At 51.6% G+C, this 16,491-nt stretch overlaps 5 protein-coding genes across 5 annotated transcripts; 3 read left to right on the forward strand and 2 right to left on the reverse strand.

Annotated features, from left to right (window-relative positions):
* Window positions 1–773: 773 nt before the first annotated feature.
* Window positions 774–2,870, reverse strand: A1O5_04256 (protein phosphatase 2 (formerly 2A), regulatory subunit A; the record flags this gene model as incomplete). Its single annotated transcript, XM_007744864.1, has 5 exons — window positions 774–1,136; window positions 1,198–2,388; window positions 2,441–2,592; window positions 2,646–2,751; window positions 2,808–2,870. 5 exons carry the CDS (start codon window positions 2,868–2,870, stop codon window positions 774–776), a joined length of 1,875 nt encoding a protein of 624 aa, XP_007743054.1.
* A 798-nt stretch (window positions 2,871–3,668) lies between these two features.
* A1O5_04257 (phenylalanyl-tRNA synthetase, beta subunit) lies at window positions 3,669–5,486 on the forward strand (the record flags this gene model as incomplete). The annotated part of the gene is made up of 1 exon (XM_007744865.1): window positions 3,669–5,486. The coding sequence occupies one exon, from the start codon at window positions 3,669–3,671 to the stop codon at window positions 5,484–5,486; it is 1,818 nt and encodes a 605-aa protein (XP_007743055.1).
* A 377-nt stretch (window positions 5,487–5,863) lies between these two features.
* On the reverse strand, window positions 5,864–6,833 carry A1O5_04258 (40S ribosomal protein S3; the record flags this gene model as incomplete). Its single annotated transcript, XM_007744866.1, has 3 exons — window positions 5,864–6,190; window positions 6,273–6,586; window positions 6,680–6,833. 3 exons carry the CDS (start codon window positions 6,831–6,833, stop codon window positions 5,864–5,866), a joined length of 795 nt encoding a protein of 264 aa, XP_007743056.1.
* Window positions 6,834–9,334: 2,501 nt separating this feature from the next.
* On the forward strand, window positions 9,335–11,588 carry A1O5_04259 (uncharacterized protein; the record flags this gene model as incomplete). Its single annotated transcript, XM_007744867.1, has 8 exons — window positions 9,335–9,732; window positions 9,781–9,838; window positions 9,887–10,022; window positions 10,071–10,511; window positions 10,561–10,715; window positions 10,766–11,031; window positions 11,092–11,168; window positions 11,215–11,588. The coding sequence occupies 8 exons, from the start codon at window positions 9,335–9,337 to the stop codon at window positions 11,586–11,588; spliced, it is 1,905 nt and encodes a 634-aa protein (XP_007743057.1).
* Window positions 11,589–13,607: 2,019 nt separating this feature from the next.
* On the forward strand, window positions 13,608–15,411 carry A1O5_04260 (uncharacterized protein; the record flags this gene model as incomplete). Its single annotated transcript, XM_007744868.1, has 3 exons — window positions 13,608–13,775; window positions 13,840–14,531; window positions 14,583–15,411. The coding sequence occupies 3 exons, from the start codon at window positions 13,608–13,610 to the stop codon at window positions 15,409–15,411; spliced, it is 1,689 nt and encodes a 562-aa protein (XP_007743058.1).
* Window positions 15,412–16,491: the final 1,080 nt, after the last annotated feature.

A 16,491-nucleotide genomic window follows, 5' to 3' on the forward strand; every position in this document is an offset into this window, starting at 1 on the left:
AATTGGAATACCTTGATCCTCATGAGGATTTGTGCACACTCCTTGATATAGTGCCACCAGTCTTCTGTGCTGAAGGCGCTCTGGCTGTCTGGGCACTGCCACTACTGCTGGCAACGCTGGTAGCAGTTTGGGCAACGCACTTGTCCAGCTAGTTCTATTGTAATCCCTCTTGATGGCATCCAGGACAGTAGAGATGAGGAAGAGGATAAGGACGAGGAATGCGTTCTGCTCTTCAGTGGTCTTTGGAAATTCTATCTAATACTCTTCCGCCGCGCATGGTAGGAAGGAGAACAACAATCGGGATCTGCGATTCCAGATATCTGATGTCAGATATCTGAAATGCGTTCGTTCGTTCCCATGCCGTCCGCGTCCGCGTCCGCGTGTCCATCTGTTGGTCTCTCCTCCCCTACCAATATTTCATTTCACACGACTTCGCTGGTCTTCGTACAAATGCACCATATCACAGCCATGCCAATTCGTTTTGCCATCCTGCCCCGCAGGATCGATCTCTCTGGATGCCTCCTACCTCCAGCTGGCCCGGCCGTGCCCTTCCTTTGCACCAGTCATGCATCTCGCCTTCCTCCAAAGATGGGAAAAGTCCACTGCGAATGCCTCCTGCCCAGCTCATGCCCCATGTCGCCCTCTCGCTCCGTCTCGCGCTCAACATGCTCAACATGCTCGACCTGCCCGACGGGCTCATCTCCATCCTCATCGCCATTAATCTCCCGCTCCCTCACCTCTACCTTCCTCGCATCTTCCTGCCGGCGGCAGCACTACTGTCCGGTATCCATCCTCTCCCCTGACTGCTGCGCATATACGTTGGCCGTTCCGCCCGCCGCTACAGTTGCGAAATACCTCACGTCCACATCTTCGTCGTGCTGTAGTTTCTCCAAATTTGACATGATCTGCCCAATCAGCTCTTGCCCTCGGGGACTCGGCTGCGCTGATGAATTCGATTGTTGTTCGAGTTGTTGTAGTGTTCCTTCAGCGGGTAGGCGGCGGAGCGTGTCGATAAGAACGGCGTAGGATTTGGCAACGTTGAAGCGAATGTTTGGTATTGGGTCGGAGACGAGACGGTCCATCATGGGGAGGACGCTATCAGCTATGATGTCGAGGGTTATCACTGGTGCGAGGGTCTAGCATTCGGCCGTCAGCAAGCTTGTCAGAAATAGAGAAGATGCACCTGGGAGGGCTCACCGTGATGGCAAAGCATGTCGTCATCCTGTAAAGATAATTCGGTTGTTGACTCATGGCTGTGACCTTGGGAATGATGGATCGATTTGCCCATTCCACGCCAAACACTTCTGTGAGCTTCTTCAGGTTCTGCGTTGCAGCGTCACGAATGGAAAACACCGTGTCGCCCAACCAGCCCATGCACAGCGAACTCAATTGATCGTCGAAGAACTTCATGCCCAGTTGCTTTGCCAGCAAGGGGATGTACTCAATGATGGCAAGGCGCACACGCCATTGCTTGTCTTCCGCAAGCTGAACGATAGCTGGCAGGAGCGATTGAGAAAGCAAGTCAATGCCGATAACGTTGTTGACGAGCTCAAGTTTGGAGATGATGTGCAGTCTCACGTCAGGAAACTCGTCCTTGAGCATTTGGAGAAACATGGGGAGGAGATGAGAGATGGTCTCTTCTTTACCCAGAATTGGGGCCAGTCCGCTGAGTTGGGTTCCAAGGGCGGCTCGAACGTGTTGATTGGGGTCAGAGACAAGGTCTTCGATTGATGTCATGATTTCGTTGAGGAGGGTTTCTCGGTCAAGCAGACCACAGAAGCCCGGAATTTGGCTTGCGATGGCCGTTCTGACTTCGGCTTCACTATCCTTCAGCAGCTTGACGAATGCTGGGACCAGGTCTCGGGTGACAACCTCTTCATTGACAGCTTTCGCTATCTTTTCGAATTTCTCTGCCACCATGTATCGTACCCTCCAGCTCTTGTCCTCGAATAGGCTCCTCAACGCGGTCAAGAGAACGCCATGGCTCGGTTGCTGTTCCTTGGGAATGACTTCTGCAATAGAGATGAGGACTTCAACCGTGAGCAATCGGACACTATCTTGATCATCACCGGCCAGATGTTGAAATAGAGGAATCATCTCATCGATCACAACTGAAACTGGGACTTCTTTCACAAACTTGGCCAGGTTGTTTGCGGCTTGTCGTCGTACCATGGGTGTCTCATCGTGAACAAGATGGCCAAATTGAGTCCGAAGGACTTGCTGGGAGGATTGGGACGCTTTTCGGTAGGGAGTTGTGTACAAGCCGGTTGCGGATATTTTGGAGGTGAACCAGTCGGCCTTCGACAGGCGAATCGTGAGGGGAATGAAGTACTCTTCAACTTGCCGCTCTGATAGCTCATTGCAGATCTTATTCAGAGATTCAACGGCCTACTGGCGTTAGGTGACCTTTGCCCATGTCAGTTTGGAACGTCTTACATACCTTATCCCGCACCAAAGGCTCCTCGATTGCAGCCAGATTCTCCAGCGGCGCAAGGAGCACGTGACCATATTCGGGGCCTCCGACGTACTCGATGAAGTTTCCTAGTTCTTCAGCGAGTGCAGTGAGGACTTCGTCTTCATCTTCCACGGAGTCTGAACAAAAGTGTCAGTATTATTCCCGCTCTTTTGCAATACAAAGGCCGCACCGTCCAAAAAGGGTATCAGTTCGTCTCGTGTTCGCTCAGGGCCGAGAGCAAGTGCAATGGTAGAAAGTCTGTGGATAGCGTTGAGTCGGAGAAGAACATCGTCGTGCTGTTTATGGGTCAGTCAGAACCCGAGACATGGCGAGCGCCCCAGCGGAGACATACCTTGAGTTCGTCGATCAGCACGGCGATGGGATAGAGCTCATCTCCATTATCTTGACCCTCCATTTCGGCGGTATCTTGGGTAGTCTAACGAGGATTCCAATATTGAGATCGCCCGAGAGCCAGGGGCTTTGGGGAGGAAAATCAAGCAGTCACTTCTGCTCAGAGATCGATGCAGAGCAGCGTCAACGAGTCGTTTTTGTAGCAGGAGGGCCAGGTCACATCCTAATACATAGCTGGCTGGGTAAAGGCAGTCAGCTTCAGCCGGTTCGCGATACGTTAAAGGGTGTGTCTCGTGGACTGACATGGGCAGGCTGCGCGTTTGACGGAGATTTATGCGGCGTGGAGGGCAGAGGCTCGACTCACAACAAACCAAGAAACGGGGTCAATGCAGGTGTCGCTGAACCGGTTGAATTCTTCACCAGGCCTTCCTAGCCACTAAAGAGTCAAAGTGGAAGAAGAGAGAGCCCTTTGAAGGCTAGGTAAAGTTATTGTTGCTTTTGAAAAGGTGGGATAATCAGGTTCCTCAGGTTCCTCTAACGAGCTCCGTCATTCAAGGTGAAGAGTCGGGGCGTGTGGCTGAAGGGGCCGATTTGATGCAGAAGTTGTGGCACAGTTGGGTTGCGTAGCCAAATTCCCACTGGCATCGCAATGGCCCCGCCAAGACCGCAGGTGACTCTTCCCCTACAATCTTTTCTGGTGTGAATATTCATTTCAACTCTGCTGGGCAAAGAGATCTTTTCCAGTTGTGGGCATCACCGTCCCCAGACAGCCATTCCACTCTCTGTATCTCTGGAACTTTGTCCGGAGAGCTTTGGCCGACCAAATAGCGTGTAGAGATATCCCCCGCAGAGGCTTCTCACCATGCCTACCATCACTGTGGACAAGGCTGCCCTCTTCCAGGCTCTGGGGAGGGACTACACGACCGAAGAATTCGACGAACTCTGCTTTGATTTCGGAATTGAGCTCGATGAGGACACCTCGCTGACAGACCGACCGATTGTCAACGGCAAACAGGAGCCCCCTCAGTTGAAAATCGAAATCCCTGCCAATCGATATGACATGTTGTGCTTCGAGGGTATTCAACTCATGCTGAACATCTTCAATCGCAGAGTGGCCGCTCCCAAATATGTCCTAAAAGCGCCATCCAAAGGGGGAATTCAGACCATCACAGTCTCAAAGGACTGCGAGAGGATACGGCCCTACGTTTCTGGGGCCATTTTGCGAAACATCAAGTTCGACCAGGCCAGATACGAGTCTTTCATTGATCTGCAAGACAAATTGCACCAGAACCTGGCTCGACAGCGGACTCTGGTCTCAATCGGAACCCATGATCTTGACTCGATCCAGGGTCCGTTCACCTACGAAGCGCTTCCTCCCAAGGACATCAAATTCGTGCCATTGAACCAGAACAAGGAGTTAGATGGCGAGGAACTCATGCAGTTCTACGAAAAGGACAAGCATTTAGGCCGCTTCCTCCACATTATCAGAGACTCCCCCGTCTACCCGGTTATCTATGACTCCAACCGTAATGTCTGCTCCTTGCCTCCAATCATCAACGGTGATCTCAGTAAAATCACTCTCAACACCAAAAACGTCTTTATGGAAGTCACGGCCACGGACAAAACCAAGTTAGAAATCGTCGTCAACATGATGGTTACCATGTTTTCTCAATACACCTCAGATCAGTTCACAGTCGAACCAATCCAGATCATCTCTGAACACAACGGTCAATCGAGACAAGTCCCTGATCTTACACCTCGCTCCACAGTGGCTGAAGTGGACTATATCAATGCCTGCTGCGGTCTCTCGCTATCACCGCAGGAAATTTGCGATCTCTTGACACGTATGTCCTACGCAGCGCGTCCGTCAAAGTCCGATGCGAATCTCATCGACGTGGATATTCCTCCTACACGTGCAGATATTCTCCATCAAGCAGATATCATGGAAGATGTTTGCATCGCCTATGGCTTCAACAAGCTGCCGCGCGCGTTTCCCAAAGTTGGCGCTACCATCGCGGCACCACTGGCAATTAACAAACTCTCCGACATTCTGCGTCTCGAAGCCGCCATGGCGGGCTGGGCAGAGGTCCTTCCGCTCATCCTCTGTTCGCACGATGAGAATTTCGCGTGGTTGAATCGCAAGGATGACGGCAACACTGCGGTGCGGTTGGCGAATCCAAAGACGGCGGAATATCAGGTCGTGCGCTCGACGTTGCTGCCAGGATTGCTAAAGACTATCCGTGAGAACAAGCATCACTCCATCCCCATCAAGATCTTCGAGGTCAGTGACGTCGCCTTCAAGGATGCTAGTTTGGAACGCAAGGCCCGGAATGAGCGACACTTCGCTGCTGCATGGTACGGCAAAACATCAGGCTTCGAAGTCGTTCACGGCCTCCTCGACCGCCTCATGGCCATGCTGAAGACGGCCTTCATCACACACGAGGAAGGGCTCGAGATACGTGGAGATGGAGCAGGGAACGGAAAGAAAATGGAATACTGGATCCAAGAATTCGACAACGCGACGTATTTCCCTGGTCACGGAGCGAGTATCCACGCAAGAATTGCCGGGAGAGATGTCGTTATCGGGAACTTTGGGATTTTGCATCCGACGGTGTTGGAGAAGTTCGAGTTGAGATATCCAGTCAGTGCGTTGGAGTTCAATGTTGAGGTGTTCTTGTAATTTGGAAGCGAGAATTCGGTGTCTGCCCGATGCTCTTTAGATAAAAGCCCGTGACATGTTCCTCTGTTCCTTTACATGCATTCAAGGACTATGCGTGCGAGCCTATTCTCTAAAATAAGCATCTTGGGGCACATTTTCTCTTTGCACAATCGTTTTGCTTGCCGGAGATGTGCTATGTGAGATTTGGATCACCGGAATCACCAACCTGCAGCTCCAGAATTGTCCATACTCCAAACATCCACTCCAGCAGAATCGTAGACAGGCTGGGGCGGGCCCAGAGGGGAAGCCAGTGTCTCTTCACCGGCACCATCATAAACGGCCTGACCAGCTGTCCCAACAGTCGCAACTGTAGAAGAAGCACCCACATCACGGGATTCCTACTCCTGGGTGTATTGCTCCTCGGCAGCACCACCTTCCTGCTCCGCCTCCGCCGCCGCCCTGGCATCTTGTGCTGCCTGCTGAGCGGCCAATGCCTTTGCACCGTAGTCCTGGCTCATGGGCTGCATGACAGGCTGTTCTTCCTTAGGCTCGATGATGGTAACGCTGTCGGGAAGCGATTTCTGTGGGCCGGCTTTTCCTTCGGGGTCAGAGCCGCGCATGATCTTTACTTTGATGCCCAGAACTCCCTGGCGGAGGAGGACGTGTCGGGTTGCGGAGTCGATGAAATCGTTGACGGGTTGACCGGAGTGGATCATGAAACCGTCCTATAATTTTTTTTTATCAATGATCAGTTATGTCCCAGTGAACTCTGTGAGGCATGATGTGACATGGGAGGGAATTTCATACCGTGAACTTCATACTCTTTGCCCGAGCGGCTCTCAATTTTCCACTAACCACGACCTCACATCCCTTTGCTCCGCTCTCCATAATGAACCGCAAAACACCGTAGCAAGCACGTCTCACGGCCAGGCCGTTCAGCAACTTGTATCTGAGAGACTCGCATTGTGCGACGGCGGAGAGACCACGATTTTGCACCTTGGCAGCATAGAGGGAGACGCTGTTCTCGGGGAACTTGAAGCGTTTCTGGATCAGAGAGGTGAGTTCGCGAATGCGTCGGCCTTGTTCGCCCAGGACTTCTTGGGTGTGGGTTGCACGGATGACTGAAGAGAAATCGCAAGTTAGTTTCCATGCCTGATTGGGATATTCACTGTCTGATAAATTTCCCTATGGGATCGGCGTAGAGGGGGACGTACTGATATCGGTAACAGTTGGGGTGACTCGGACCTCGACACCAGAATAACCTTCCTCGGCCAGCTCGCGCTGGAAGAATTCGTTCAATTCGGCATAGAATACACCGTCGGCAACGAACTTGCGGCGCTTGCTGATAGCGCCTTGTTGGGTAGTCATGTTGGCGTTCTGATCTCAGCGAGAAAGAATTGATGCTGTCAAGTTCGCAGTCCCAAAGCCTCTGAAATTCAATGTGGGGGAGGACCTCAATTTCATGCCAAGACAGAATTTTGCAGTTGAGGAAGTGCGCTACGTGTTAAGGCTGTATACTCCGCACGAGTACTATGGAGCACAGAAACCAAATGTGAAGGTACCTGACGTCTCGATATCGACTTTCCATGCAGTCAAGGATTATCCAGCGAATAAACACTCTATCTCATTCTAAACAAGATATGGCGATTGATTCACTGTCACCAATACTTCAGCATTGCCATCGAAAAGCTCTTCAGCAGTTCCAGGGAAATTTAACTCATTAGACATGAAACTGCACCAGCAAGGGCAGTCCACTTCCGCATAGACATGTATACCAGTCACACGAGGTGGTAGAGTCGAATTACTGTGCTCACCTTGATGAAATAGCACGGCTGACCTCCAACACCAAAAAAAAGGCAGCCAGTTCTCGATTGAGTACCTCACATTCTAATGATACGGTGGGATTACTCTTCGCGGACCCTTCTGTGTGGACCCCCGTCGCATAGGGCTGTATGCGTCTTCTATTTTTTGCGATGATCAGGACAGCAGCCAATTCACATCATCCTGACATTCGGACCCGAGCAGTACAGCTGCCATCATTCCCACCTACTCGACAAGATCCTATGGAAGTTTAACTCGCAGCATTGTCTTCTTTTTCTGAGCGCTGCCAGGCCGTGAGATCCTCTTCCAACTTACACGCTTAGCTTGCGTGCTACATATTAGTGCAGATGCCTGGAAGAGGTCCTATCCCATGCTCTATGTTGAATGACGAGCGGAAGGAGAGCGTCAGTGAACAGGAGCAGTACGCGTGCATCACTAAAACAGTGCCGGTTCACCGGGTCGGGTTGCAAAGGCTATATAGTGTTCTTGATCATAGATGAGGTTCAAAGAGATCCAGATCTCCAGGACCATTCGATTGCTGTCTTGCTGCGTTGTCACTGTTGGTTCCCAAGACAGAACTTCAAAACAACTGGGTTTGCTGGAAGACTAGATAACAGCTTAGAATCATAAATGGTGAGGGCATACAGCCGGATTTGTCCAGTTCTTTCTATGTGGTGCAGAGTCGGCAGCCCTCCGTGTCGATAGTCACTCCACGTTGTTAGAACCCACAGTCCAAATTGTATCGGAGGTGATGATGATATCACCCTTGGAAGGCCTTACCATTTCGCCCTAGGGCACCTTCAACTCGTCCCATATTTGTGTCAGCCTTCAACTACCCAATAGCATGTTCGACTCGCCTCATTTCTGCCATAGCCTTGTTGGACTACGGACAACCATTAGCCCTCTGGACGCCATCGTCCATTCACGGAGCTTAATTCAGCAACAGTCGAAGACTCTCTCCTGCTCACGCCCAACGGAAAAGAGCCAATTTAGAATTTCTAAAGTCCGTCGGTGGTCTCACACCTCTGGAGGTTGCTCGTAACCCCATGTCGCCGCTTAGAGGGCAGTCAGGTGGATAGGTCTGTATGGAAGAGCTGGGTGCAATGGAATTGCTCGACGTGGACCTTCTTTGCCCTCCCTATGGTGGCCTTTGTCTTTGGACGTTCTTGAGATGTAATCATTGCACTGAAATCAGGTCGCTCATCTGGGGTGACCCATATTCTTCCCTTAGGTATGGTCTCATCGCCGTGCGGGAAGCTGCAGTCTTCCCGCCGCCTCTCCCCTCTTGCCGGATTCACTGAACCCAACTCTTTCTTTTTCGACTGCCTGGTTTCGCTGGCTTTTAGAAATCTTTATGCTGGTCTGGTGATAGAAAAACGCGAATTGAGCGGCTCCAAATCTTTGTGTTTCTGCAAGTGGCCTCGGAAAGGAGCATATACTATGTTGTCTGATCAAAGATGGCGGAACGGAAGGTCTTGCAGGAAATGGCATTTGGACGAACACTCAGGAAAGCAAACATGGGCTGAGCGTCGTCATGAGTGAGCAGAAGTGTGTGCCCGTTCTCGCCGCACAGGGGAAACTGAGGGGGCAAAGGTGTCGTGGATTCTGGTCAACCTGTCCAGGTTTTGCAAGGCTGGAAGGGAACTACGAGACATAGAAGGCGATGAAATGAAGCACAACTGGAAATTGTACTGATCCGAGCAAGAAGTCTCTGATTGAGACCATCTCTAGACTGCGGCCGCCTTCTCCTGCTCTTCCGTCTGGAATTAAACTGCTAAGGGGTCATCGACGACATCATCGGCGACATCGTTTCCTGTTGCTCCATCGCCAATTATCCACCTGGATTACAGAGTCCGAGTGATTCTGCTAGGGTACGGTTGATTTCCAGTTTATTTTGCCAAATTGACTCTGGGTGGCAGCCGTTTAAATATCTCCGCGTCTTGCGTTCTCAAAACTCTTCTCTTTCTCTTCCACCACCATCACCATCACCTCACCTTGTCCTTTCGTTCCTTCATCTCTTCGAGTCGTGTTTACGTCCTTCAGTAAACATGGCTTCCTCTTTTGACACCACTGATGTAGCGTCAGCTCTTGCTGACATCACGCCCTCCAACGGTGTTGAGCCCACTGCTGGTCCTCCCAAGAACGAGGAGGCCATCAAACTAGCTCGCCAATCTGGCTGGGTCGAGCCGAAAGCGAACAACTACACCTCCCGTGCCCCAACCACCCTGCTCAACGGCGATGACGGCGAGTCTGAAGCTGCGGCTGAAGACGAAGCTGGCGTTGAAGAAGCGGCCGTTAGTAGATATGCCACCAGTAGTTGGTCTCACGACGCAGCCAAGTACGAATGGAAGGAAGAATACGGTGATGTCGGGCCACGCGACGAGAAGCTTGAGAGAGATCTCTTCCGTGGCGAACACATCAATCGGGCTGGCATCAAGTTCGAGAAGTAAGCAAAGCTCTGATACCACGATGAAGTCCTGCTGATTGTTTCCAGTCTTACCACTGTCGAGGTCACGGTCGAATCCGAGACTCGCGTCAACCCCGTGTCTAGCGTAAGTGCTCTCTATTCACCATGAGTCCCTCAGTCTCACCTTGTCTAGTTTAAGGATGCTGGCTTACACCCAGTCATTCTCGAAAACATCGAGCTCTGTGGTTACCGTGCCACGACCCCCATCCAGGCTTACACCATTCCAGCGGTGTTGACTGGTCATGATATGATTGGCATTGCTCAGACCGGTAAGTCTGTCCCAAATATGTTTCGTCTCCTGATTAACAGCGTTATAGGATCCGGTAAAACTGCAGCTTTTCTGATCCCAACCATCTCCAAATTGATGGGTAAGGTCAAGAAGCTTGCTGCGCCTCGACCCAATATTGGTCAGGGTTTCGATCCTTCTCGCGATCGAGTCCGCGCAGAGCCATTGATCCTTATCGTCGCACCGACTCGTGAACTCTGCTGTCAAATCTTCGATGAAGCTCGTCGCCTCTGCTATCGCTCTATGCTTCGTCCCTGCGTGGCATATGGTGGTGCTCCTATTCGAGACCAAGCCGCTCAGCTTCAGCGTGGCTGTGATCTGCTTGTCGCCTCCCCAGGTCGTCTCCTCGACTTCATGAGTCGTCCTGAGCTTCTGTCTCTTGCCCGTGTCCGCTACACAATCATTGACGAGGCTGATGAAATGCTTCACGATGATTGGGGGGAAGAGATGTCGAAGATCATGGGTGGCGGCGGTGAGTTCCTTCCCACTATTCATGTGCTGCTTGGTGTGCTGACCTGAAGTAGATGCCAATACTGATGGTGATCATCGTTATCTCCTGTTCAGCGCGACTTTCCCCAAGCGTGTTCGCAGTCTGGCCGCCAAATATCTTGCGTCCGACTATGTCCATGTCAGTGTTGGCCGCACTGGCAGCGTCCATGTTAACGTCAAGCAACACGTATGTTTCAATCTCACAACTCGTATCAGCTCTCAACTAACCTAATTTAGATCATGTGGTGTGATGGTGACAAAAAGATGAAGGCTCTGTACGACTTGTTGATCTCGATGCCGCCCTCGCGTACCTTGATCTTCGTCAAATTCAAGAAGACCGCCGACTTCGTTGACGATTACCTCTTCAACCTGGGTCTTCCCTCTACGTCCATCCACTCTGATCGAACCCAGAGCGAGCGTGAGGATGCGTTGCGTTCGTTTAAAGGTGGCCAGACTCCTATTCTCGTTGCAACTGGTGTCACTGCCCGTGGCCTCGATGTTCGGTAAGCTTAAGTTATTGCAAAAAAAAAAAAGCAGCGCGGTATCTCATTGTCACTGTTTAGTAATGTTATGCATGTCATCAACTTCGATCTTCCGTCTGCCGATCACGACGGGAAGAACGAGTATGTTCATCGCATTGGTACGTCAGATTGAACAACGTCTCTTTCCTTATCGCTAACTATAAGTAGGTCGCACTGCTCGTATCGGTAACGAAGGCCTTGCTACTTCCTTCTACAATGAAAAGGACGAGGCTTTGGGTCCATTCCTCACCAAGATCTTACTCGAAACCAACCAGGATGTGCCCGAGTTCCTCGCACATTTCAAGCCTGAAGGCGCCGATCTGAATTTTGACGAAGAGGAGGAGCCCGAGTTTGAGGGCGATGCTGCTGGTGATACATGGGGTAATGGAGGCAACGCTGCTGGTGCTGGAAATGTATTGGGCGCAGGTGGTGACACCAATGCCGCCAGCAGTGCCTGGGGCGCGTCTGGCGGGGCTGCTGCACCAACCAACGATAATTGGGGCTCCAGCAACGCCGAGGTTGGTGGTGGCGGTTGGTAAGCTGGATTCGTGGTGAACATCACCACCGACTGACAGGATCGACTACGCTCGCCTTTGTCGTGACTGGAATTGGGTGACTCGAGAGACAAGAACAAAGTTCACATGGGTTTTCTGAAAACTGTGTCAGAGGGCAGGGGACGAGGGAATGGTGTGGAGCGTTGTCGGCACAGCCTGTCCACTTGATGCTTTCCCAGACGAGATGGCAGCAAGTCTGGCTGTGGCAGGCTCCGCCTTGGCTCTTTCAGAAACTAAATATCCCAGGAATGAATGCAGACAGAAACAGATAGCTGAATGGAATCCCAATGATTTCGACACAACGGTTCTTGGTCGAATTGCCTGAGTGACCACAGGGCGCCCAACTCGGCATGGCGGCCACGCGAGAGGTAGCCGTCTTGAGGCATGCCGTATCTTGCAACTAACACAAACTGGGTACTTTGAGGCGACGGGTATCTCGTATTGGTGTCAGCCGGCATCGAACGGGCCGGCAAGGCTTGCATTTTATCACAGGAGCTTTTTTGCGACTGTCGCGAGAGGAGAGAGGCAGCCCGCAAATGATAGCTCTTTAGGGTTAAAACAAGTCGTTACTCTAGCCACCAGGCAGGGAAATGCCACCCATCTACAGTATTCTGCATTACTACTCTGTACCTTCTTGGTAAGTAGGCTTATGAGAATCTAGAATTCAACGGCTGCCCATGGCTTATCAGCAGGTGGCCACTAAGTAGCCATAGCACCGGAGCTGTTATCAGAAATTGATTAATCCATGACAGTATTGTGCACATGGGGGCTGCAGAGATTGACAGCATGATCCATTCTGTTTGAGCCATTTACACTCATTCTCTTTTCCCTTTTTCATTCTCCGTCCTCTTTTTTTTCTCTCTTTTCTTCTTTCTTTTCGATGTCCAAGACTCCAAGCAATCTTGCCTGCGGGGGCAAACGTCAGGGGTGGAGACTTTGCAAGTTCAAGCGATGGCTGGAGATTTTTGAGGGGTCGTCGAAGTCTGTTTCTGGGTGGGCTTTTGGCGGCCTCGGCGGGCTGCAAGTGGGCTCTAGGCGGGCTCTGGGTGGCTCTGGTGGCTTTGGGGGCGCCTCTATCGAATCATCCGATAGTCTCGTGCCTGGAAGATGTCTCCATGCTTTCTCCAGGTCAGGCTAATCGAAGGATTTTAGGTGGCACCAAGTGGCATCTTTGGTTCAAGCCTCAGCCGAAGTAGCCCGCCTGATGGGTCTTGTCGGTCCATTGCCACGCCCGGCAATACATGCAAAAGGGCGGTTCCTCCCTTGTCCCTTGCTCAATCGCTGTCGAGTCGCCATGCAGCAAGCCTGCGGGCCCTATTTACGTAGAGTGACACTCTGCTCGGGACGGGCTGGTAGGCTGCTCGATCCGTCTGCCTCGACTGCGACCACCCACCATCCCACGCCATCGTGTTTGGCAAACTTCGTTCTGTTGAATCTGCCCAATCCACTATGGCCCCCAGGCCTGTCTATCGAAGATTCTGTCTCCTCCATCAAGCGGGCCCAGTTGGCATCATGGCTACCTCATCACACCTCCACCTCCACCGCCATCGCCGAGAGAGTCCCTGCACCAATGCAACGATGGGTAGATCAAGCCTCACCAGCGTCCTCAGGATCGCAGACAGCTAGCCTCCTTCGCTCCTCCTTCTTGTTCCCCAGACCTGGCCAGAAACTCTCTGTTTCTTGATTTTCTCCAGCTTGACCTCAATAAACCCATCGACACGGTGTGCGCTGAGCCTTTTTGCGATCCCATCCAGCTCGGGTTGTCACTCCATTTCAACCGCATTACCAACAGCCGGCACATGCAATCGATTTCCGCCGTGGATGAAGAGTGACCTTCGACTGCTCCTGCGTCAAACGAGTTGTTCGCTACCGCAAGTGGCGCTGATCTGAAATCAGTCGCTGCAAACATACGCCAACCACCTGCTCTACAAATACTCAGACCTCCACTGGCCTCCAGCGAAGGACTGAAAAGCAGAAGAAAATTCTCGAGCATTACTTGCCACCATGGCCAACAAAGAAATAACCCTAGGCCCCATCGACGCGGGCGATTTGCGCAGGCATAGCATTGGCACAGTTGAGATTCAAGATGCGCAAGGCCGGCGCAGGACTGTCCAATTGGACGAGTTGAGTGCGGCCGACAGAGCCCTCGCCGAGCAGTTCGGATACAAGCCGGTATGTGGAATGCGGATTGCCGCTACTGAGTCACAAGAACAAGGCTGTCCTAACCGCGCAACAGGTTTTCAAGCGCGAGTTTGGCTACCTCTCCACCTTTTCCTTCGCCGTCAGCATTTCCGGGCTGTTTGCGACCACCGCGACCACCTTCATCTATCCGCTCGAGGCTGGAGGATCTGCCTCTGTCGTGTGGTGCTGGCTAATCTCAGGTGCTGGATGTTTATGCATTGCCTTTTCCGTTGCCGAGCTGGTCTCTGCCTACCCGACCTGTGGTGGCTTGTACTACACCGTTTCTCGACTGGCTCCGAAGCAATGGGTCCCCTCCATTAGTTGGATTGTTGGATGGATCAATCTCCTTGGACAGGTTGCCGGTATAGCCTCCTCGGAGTATGGCTCCGCTCAGCTTCTTCTGGCTGCAGTTTCCATCGGTCGCGACTTTCAATGGTTCCCCACCACCAACCAGACGGTTGGAGTCATGGCAGCCTTGACTGTGCTATGCGGCTTTGTCAACTCTCTTTCGACCTATTGGATGGAGAAAATGACAAAGACCTATGTTATTTACCATTTTGGAGTCCTGATTGCTTGTTCGATCGCCCTCCTCGCTGTGACAGACAACAAACATGACGCAAGTTACGTTTTCACTCATGTCGAGGGAAGTGCCGGGTGGACACCGATCGGGTGGTCCTTCTTGTTCGGCTTTTTGTCAGTTTCGTGGACGATGACAGATTATGATGCTACAGCCCACATTACCGAGGAGTAAGTGTTGCATACCTTGTGGCTCAGGCATCCATTGGCTAATCTGTGTAGAATCAACGAGCCCGAGATCAAAGCTCCGTGGGCCATCTCTCTTGCGATGATTTGCACCTATGTCCTCGGATGGCTCTTCAATATTGTCCTCTGCTTCTGCATGGGAGATGCGGCCGAGATTCTTGCCTCCCCGATCTATCAACCAGTTGCCCAGATCTTCTACAATTCTTTGGGGAAGGGGGCCAGCATTTTCTTCACCGTTTCCGCCTTCCTCATCCTACAGTTTGTCTGCTGGACGGCAACGCAGGCGTTGGCACGCACCGTGTTTGCTTTCTCCCGTGATCGGCTAATTCCCTTCTCCAAGGTTTGGACCATCATCAACCGATGGACGGGGACACCACTTTACGCGGTATGGATCAGCATCTTCTGGTGCATCGCCATCAACCTGATTGCTCTGGGCTCGTACATCGCGATTGCGGGCGTATTTAATGTGTGCGCCATTGCTCTGGACTGGTCCTACGTCATTCCCATTGTCTGCAAGCTCGTCTTCGGCAAATTCGAACCCGGTCCATGGCATTTGGGTAAATTTTCCTTCGCCGTCAATGTGTGGGCTTGTGTGTGGACCTTCTTCGTCACCATCATCTTCCTCATGCCAACCATCAGACCGGTCACGGCTGATAATATGAACTACGCAATAGTCTTCTTGGCATTCATCCTGCTCTGTGCCATTGTCTACTGGTACCTCCGCGGCAAGACGTTCTATCACGGTCCAATTATTGAGGCGGAGATCCACGACGAGGAAGTGGACAGCTCTAGCTCTGCAGTCGAGCAGGACGAGAAGAAGGGCGACCTGCGAGATCGAACTGTGAATTCTGATGTTATTGCCTAATTCTAGGGTTTGTGCCAGGGCGAGGAAAAGTGGTAACTAAGGAGCTGTCTCTCGTTTGTACGGAAAATCAGTCTAGGATATTATGGGAAGGCCGACTAGGATGAAGCTGGTGGGCATCGTTGTTTGGTTCCCATCTATACCAGTGGTCCCGGCAGCATATATTTCTGTTTAATAACGCAAACCCTACATACTGCACTCGTACCCATGTAAAAACTGTGTGGACGTATTGGTTCCAATTTCCATTTGCCCCATACAGTAAGTCGGTCGAGTTCTGAAGCCACAGTGCCTGTTATGTTCTGCCTCGAGCGACGCATGGGACACAACAGAAGGAACATCTCAGCACATGTGCGGCCTCCAGGAACCGCTCCTACGCTCTCCGTGGCCCTTTCCCATTCCAGCACGACAAAAAATGAAGCATATACCGACTGTCAAGTTTGCATAAAAAATAGCACAAATGCTGCCTGCCCAGCACTTTCGGTTTTTTTTGCGACACCACAAAGTATCAGGCACGCACCATTTCCTGAAATTAGATGGTGGATATCATGGGTATCTCTATCTTCGAAAAGGTTTGCCTCTTGTCTGGATCGCTTCCTGACCTGTATGGACCTCCAAATACAAGCAAAACAACGATAGCCTCTGCTGCTCGGCTCCGGACTGCTTTTGTCTACACTATGTATGTACCGGATGAGAGTTACATAACATAACGCCAACTCGCCGCGAGCAATGCCTCTGTCAGATTTAGAGAGAGATGCCCACGCACGCAAAATCATACTAACCCGAACAGGTAATGAGATGGACTGATTGATACATTAATTTCAATACCGTGTAGGTGGTGGGAGTCTGTGCAAAGTTAGACAAGAATTCCTCCCCTTTTTCTCCACAGCCTTGCCGTCTAAGCAGTTGGATGAGCCGCTCGCTCCATCCTCCTCCACTCAACCACGACGAATATTACACAACTTAATTGTCGAGGCGAGGCCGAAGATCGCCAAGCGAAACGTGATCTATTCTGGTCTGGTCGTGGAGAATTTTGGCGACGAACCTCTGATAGTACGCGATACTTGGTCGTGGTTCAGCGCAAAG

This window comes from Cladophialophora psammophila (assembly GCF_000585535.1).
Source record: "Cladophialophora psammophila CBS 110553 chromosome Unknown aczJe-supercont1.5, whole genome shotgun sequence".
In the NCBI taxonomy this organism is placed as follows: domain Eukaryota; kingdom Fungi; phylum Ascomycota; class Eurotiomycetes; order Chaetothyriales; family Herpotrichiellaceae; genus Cladophialophora; species Cladophialophora psammophila.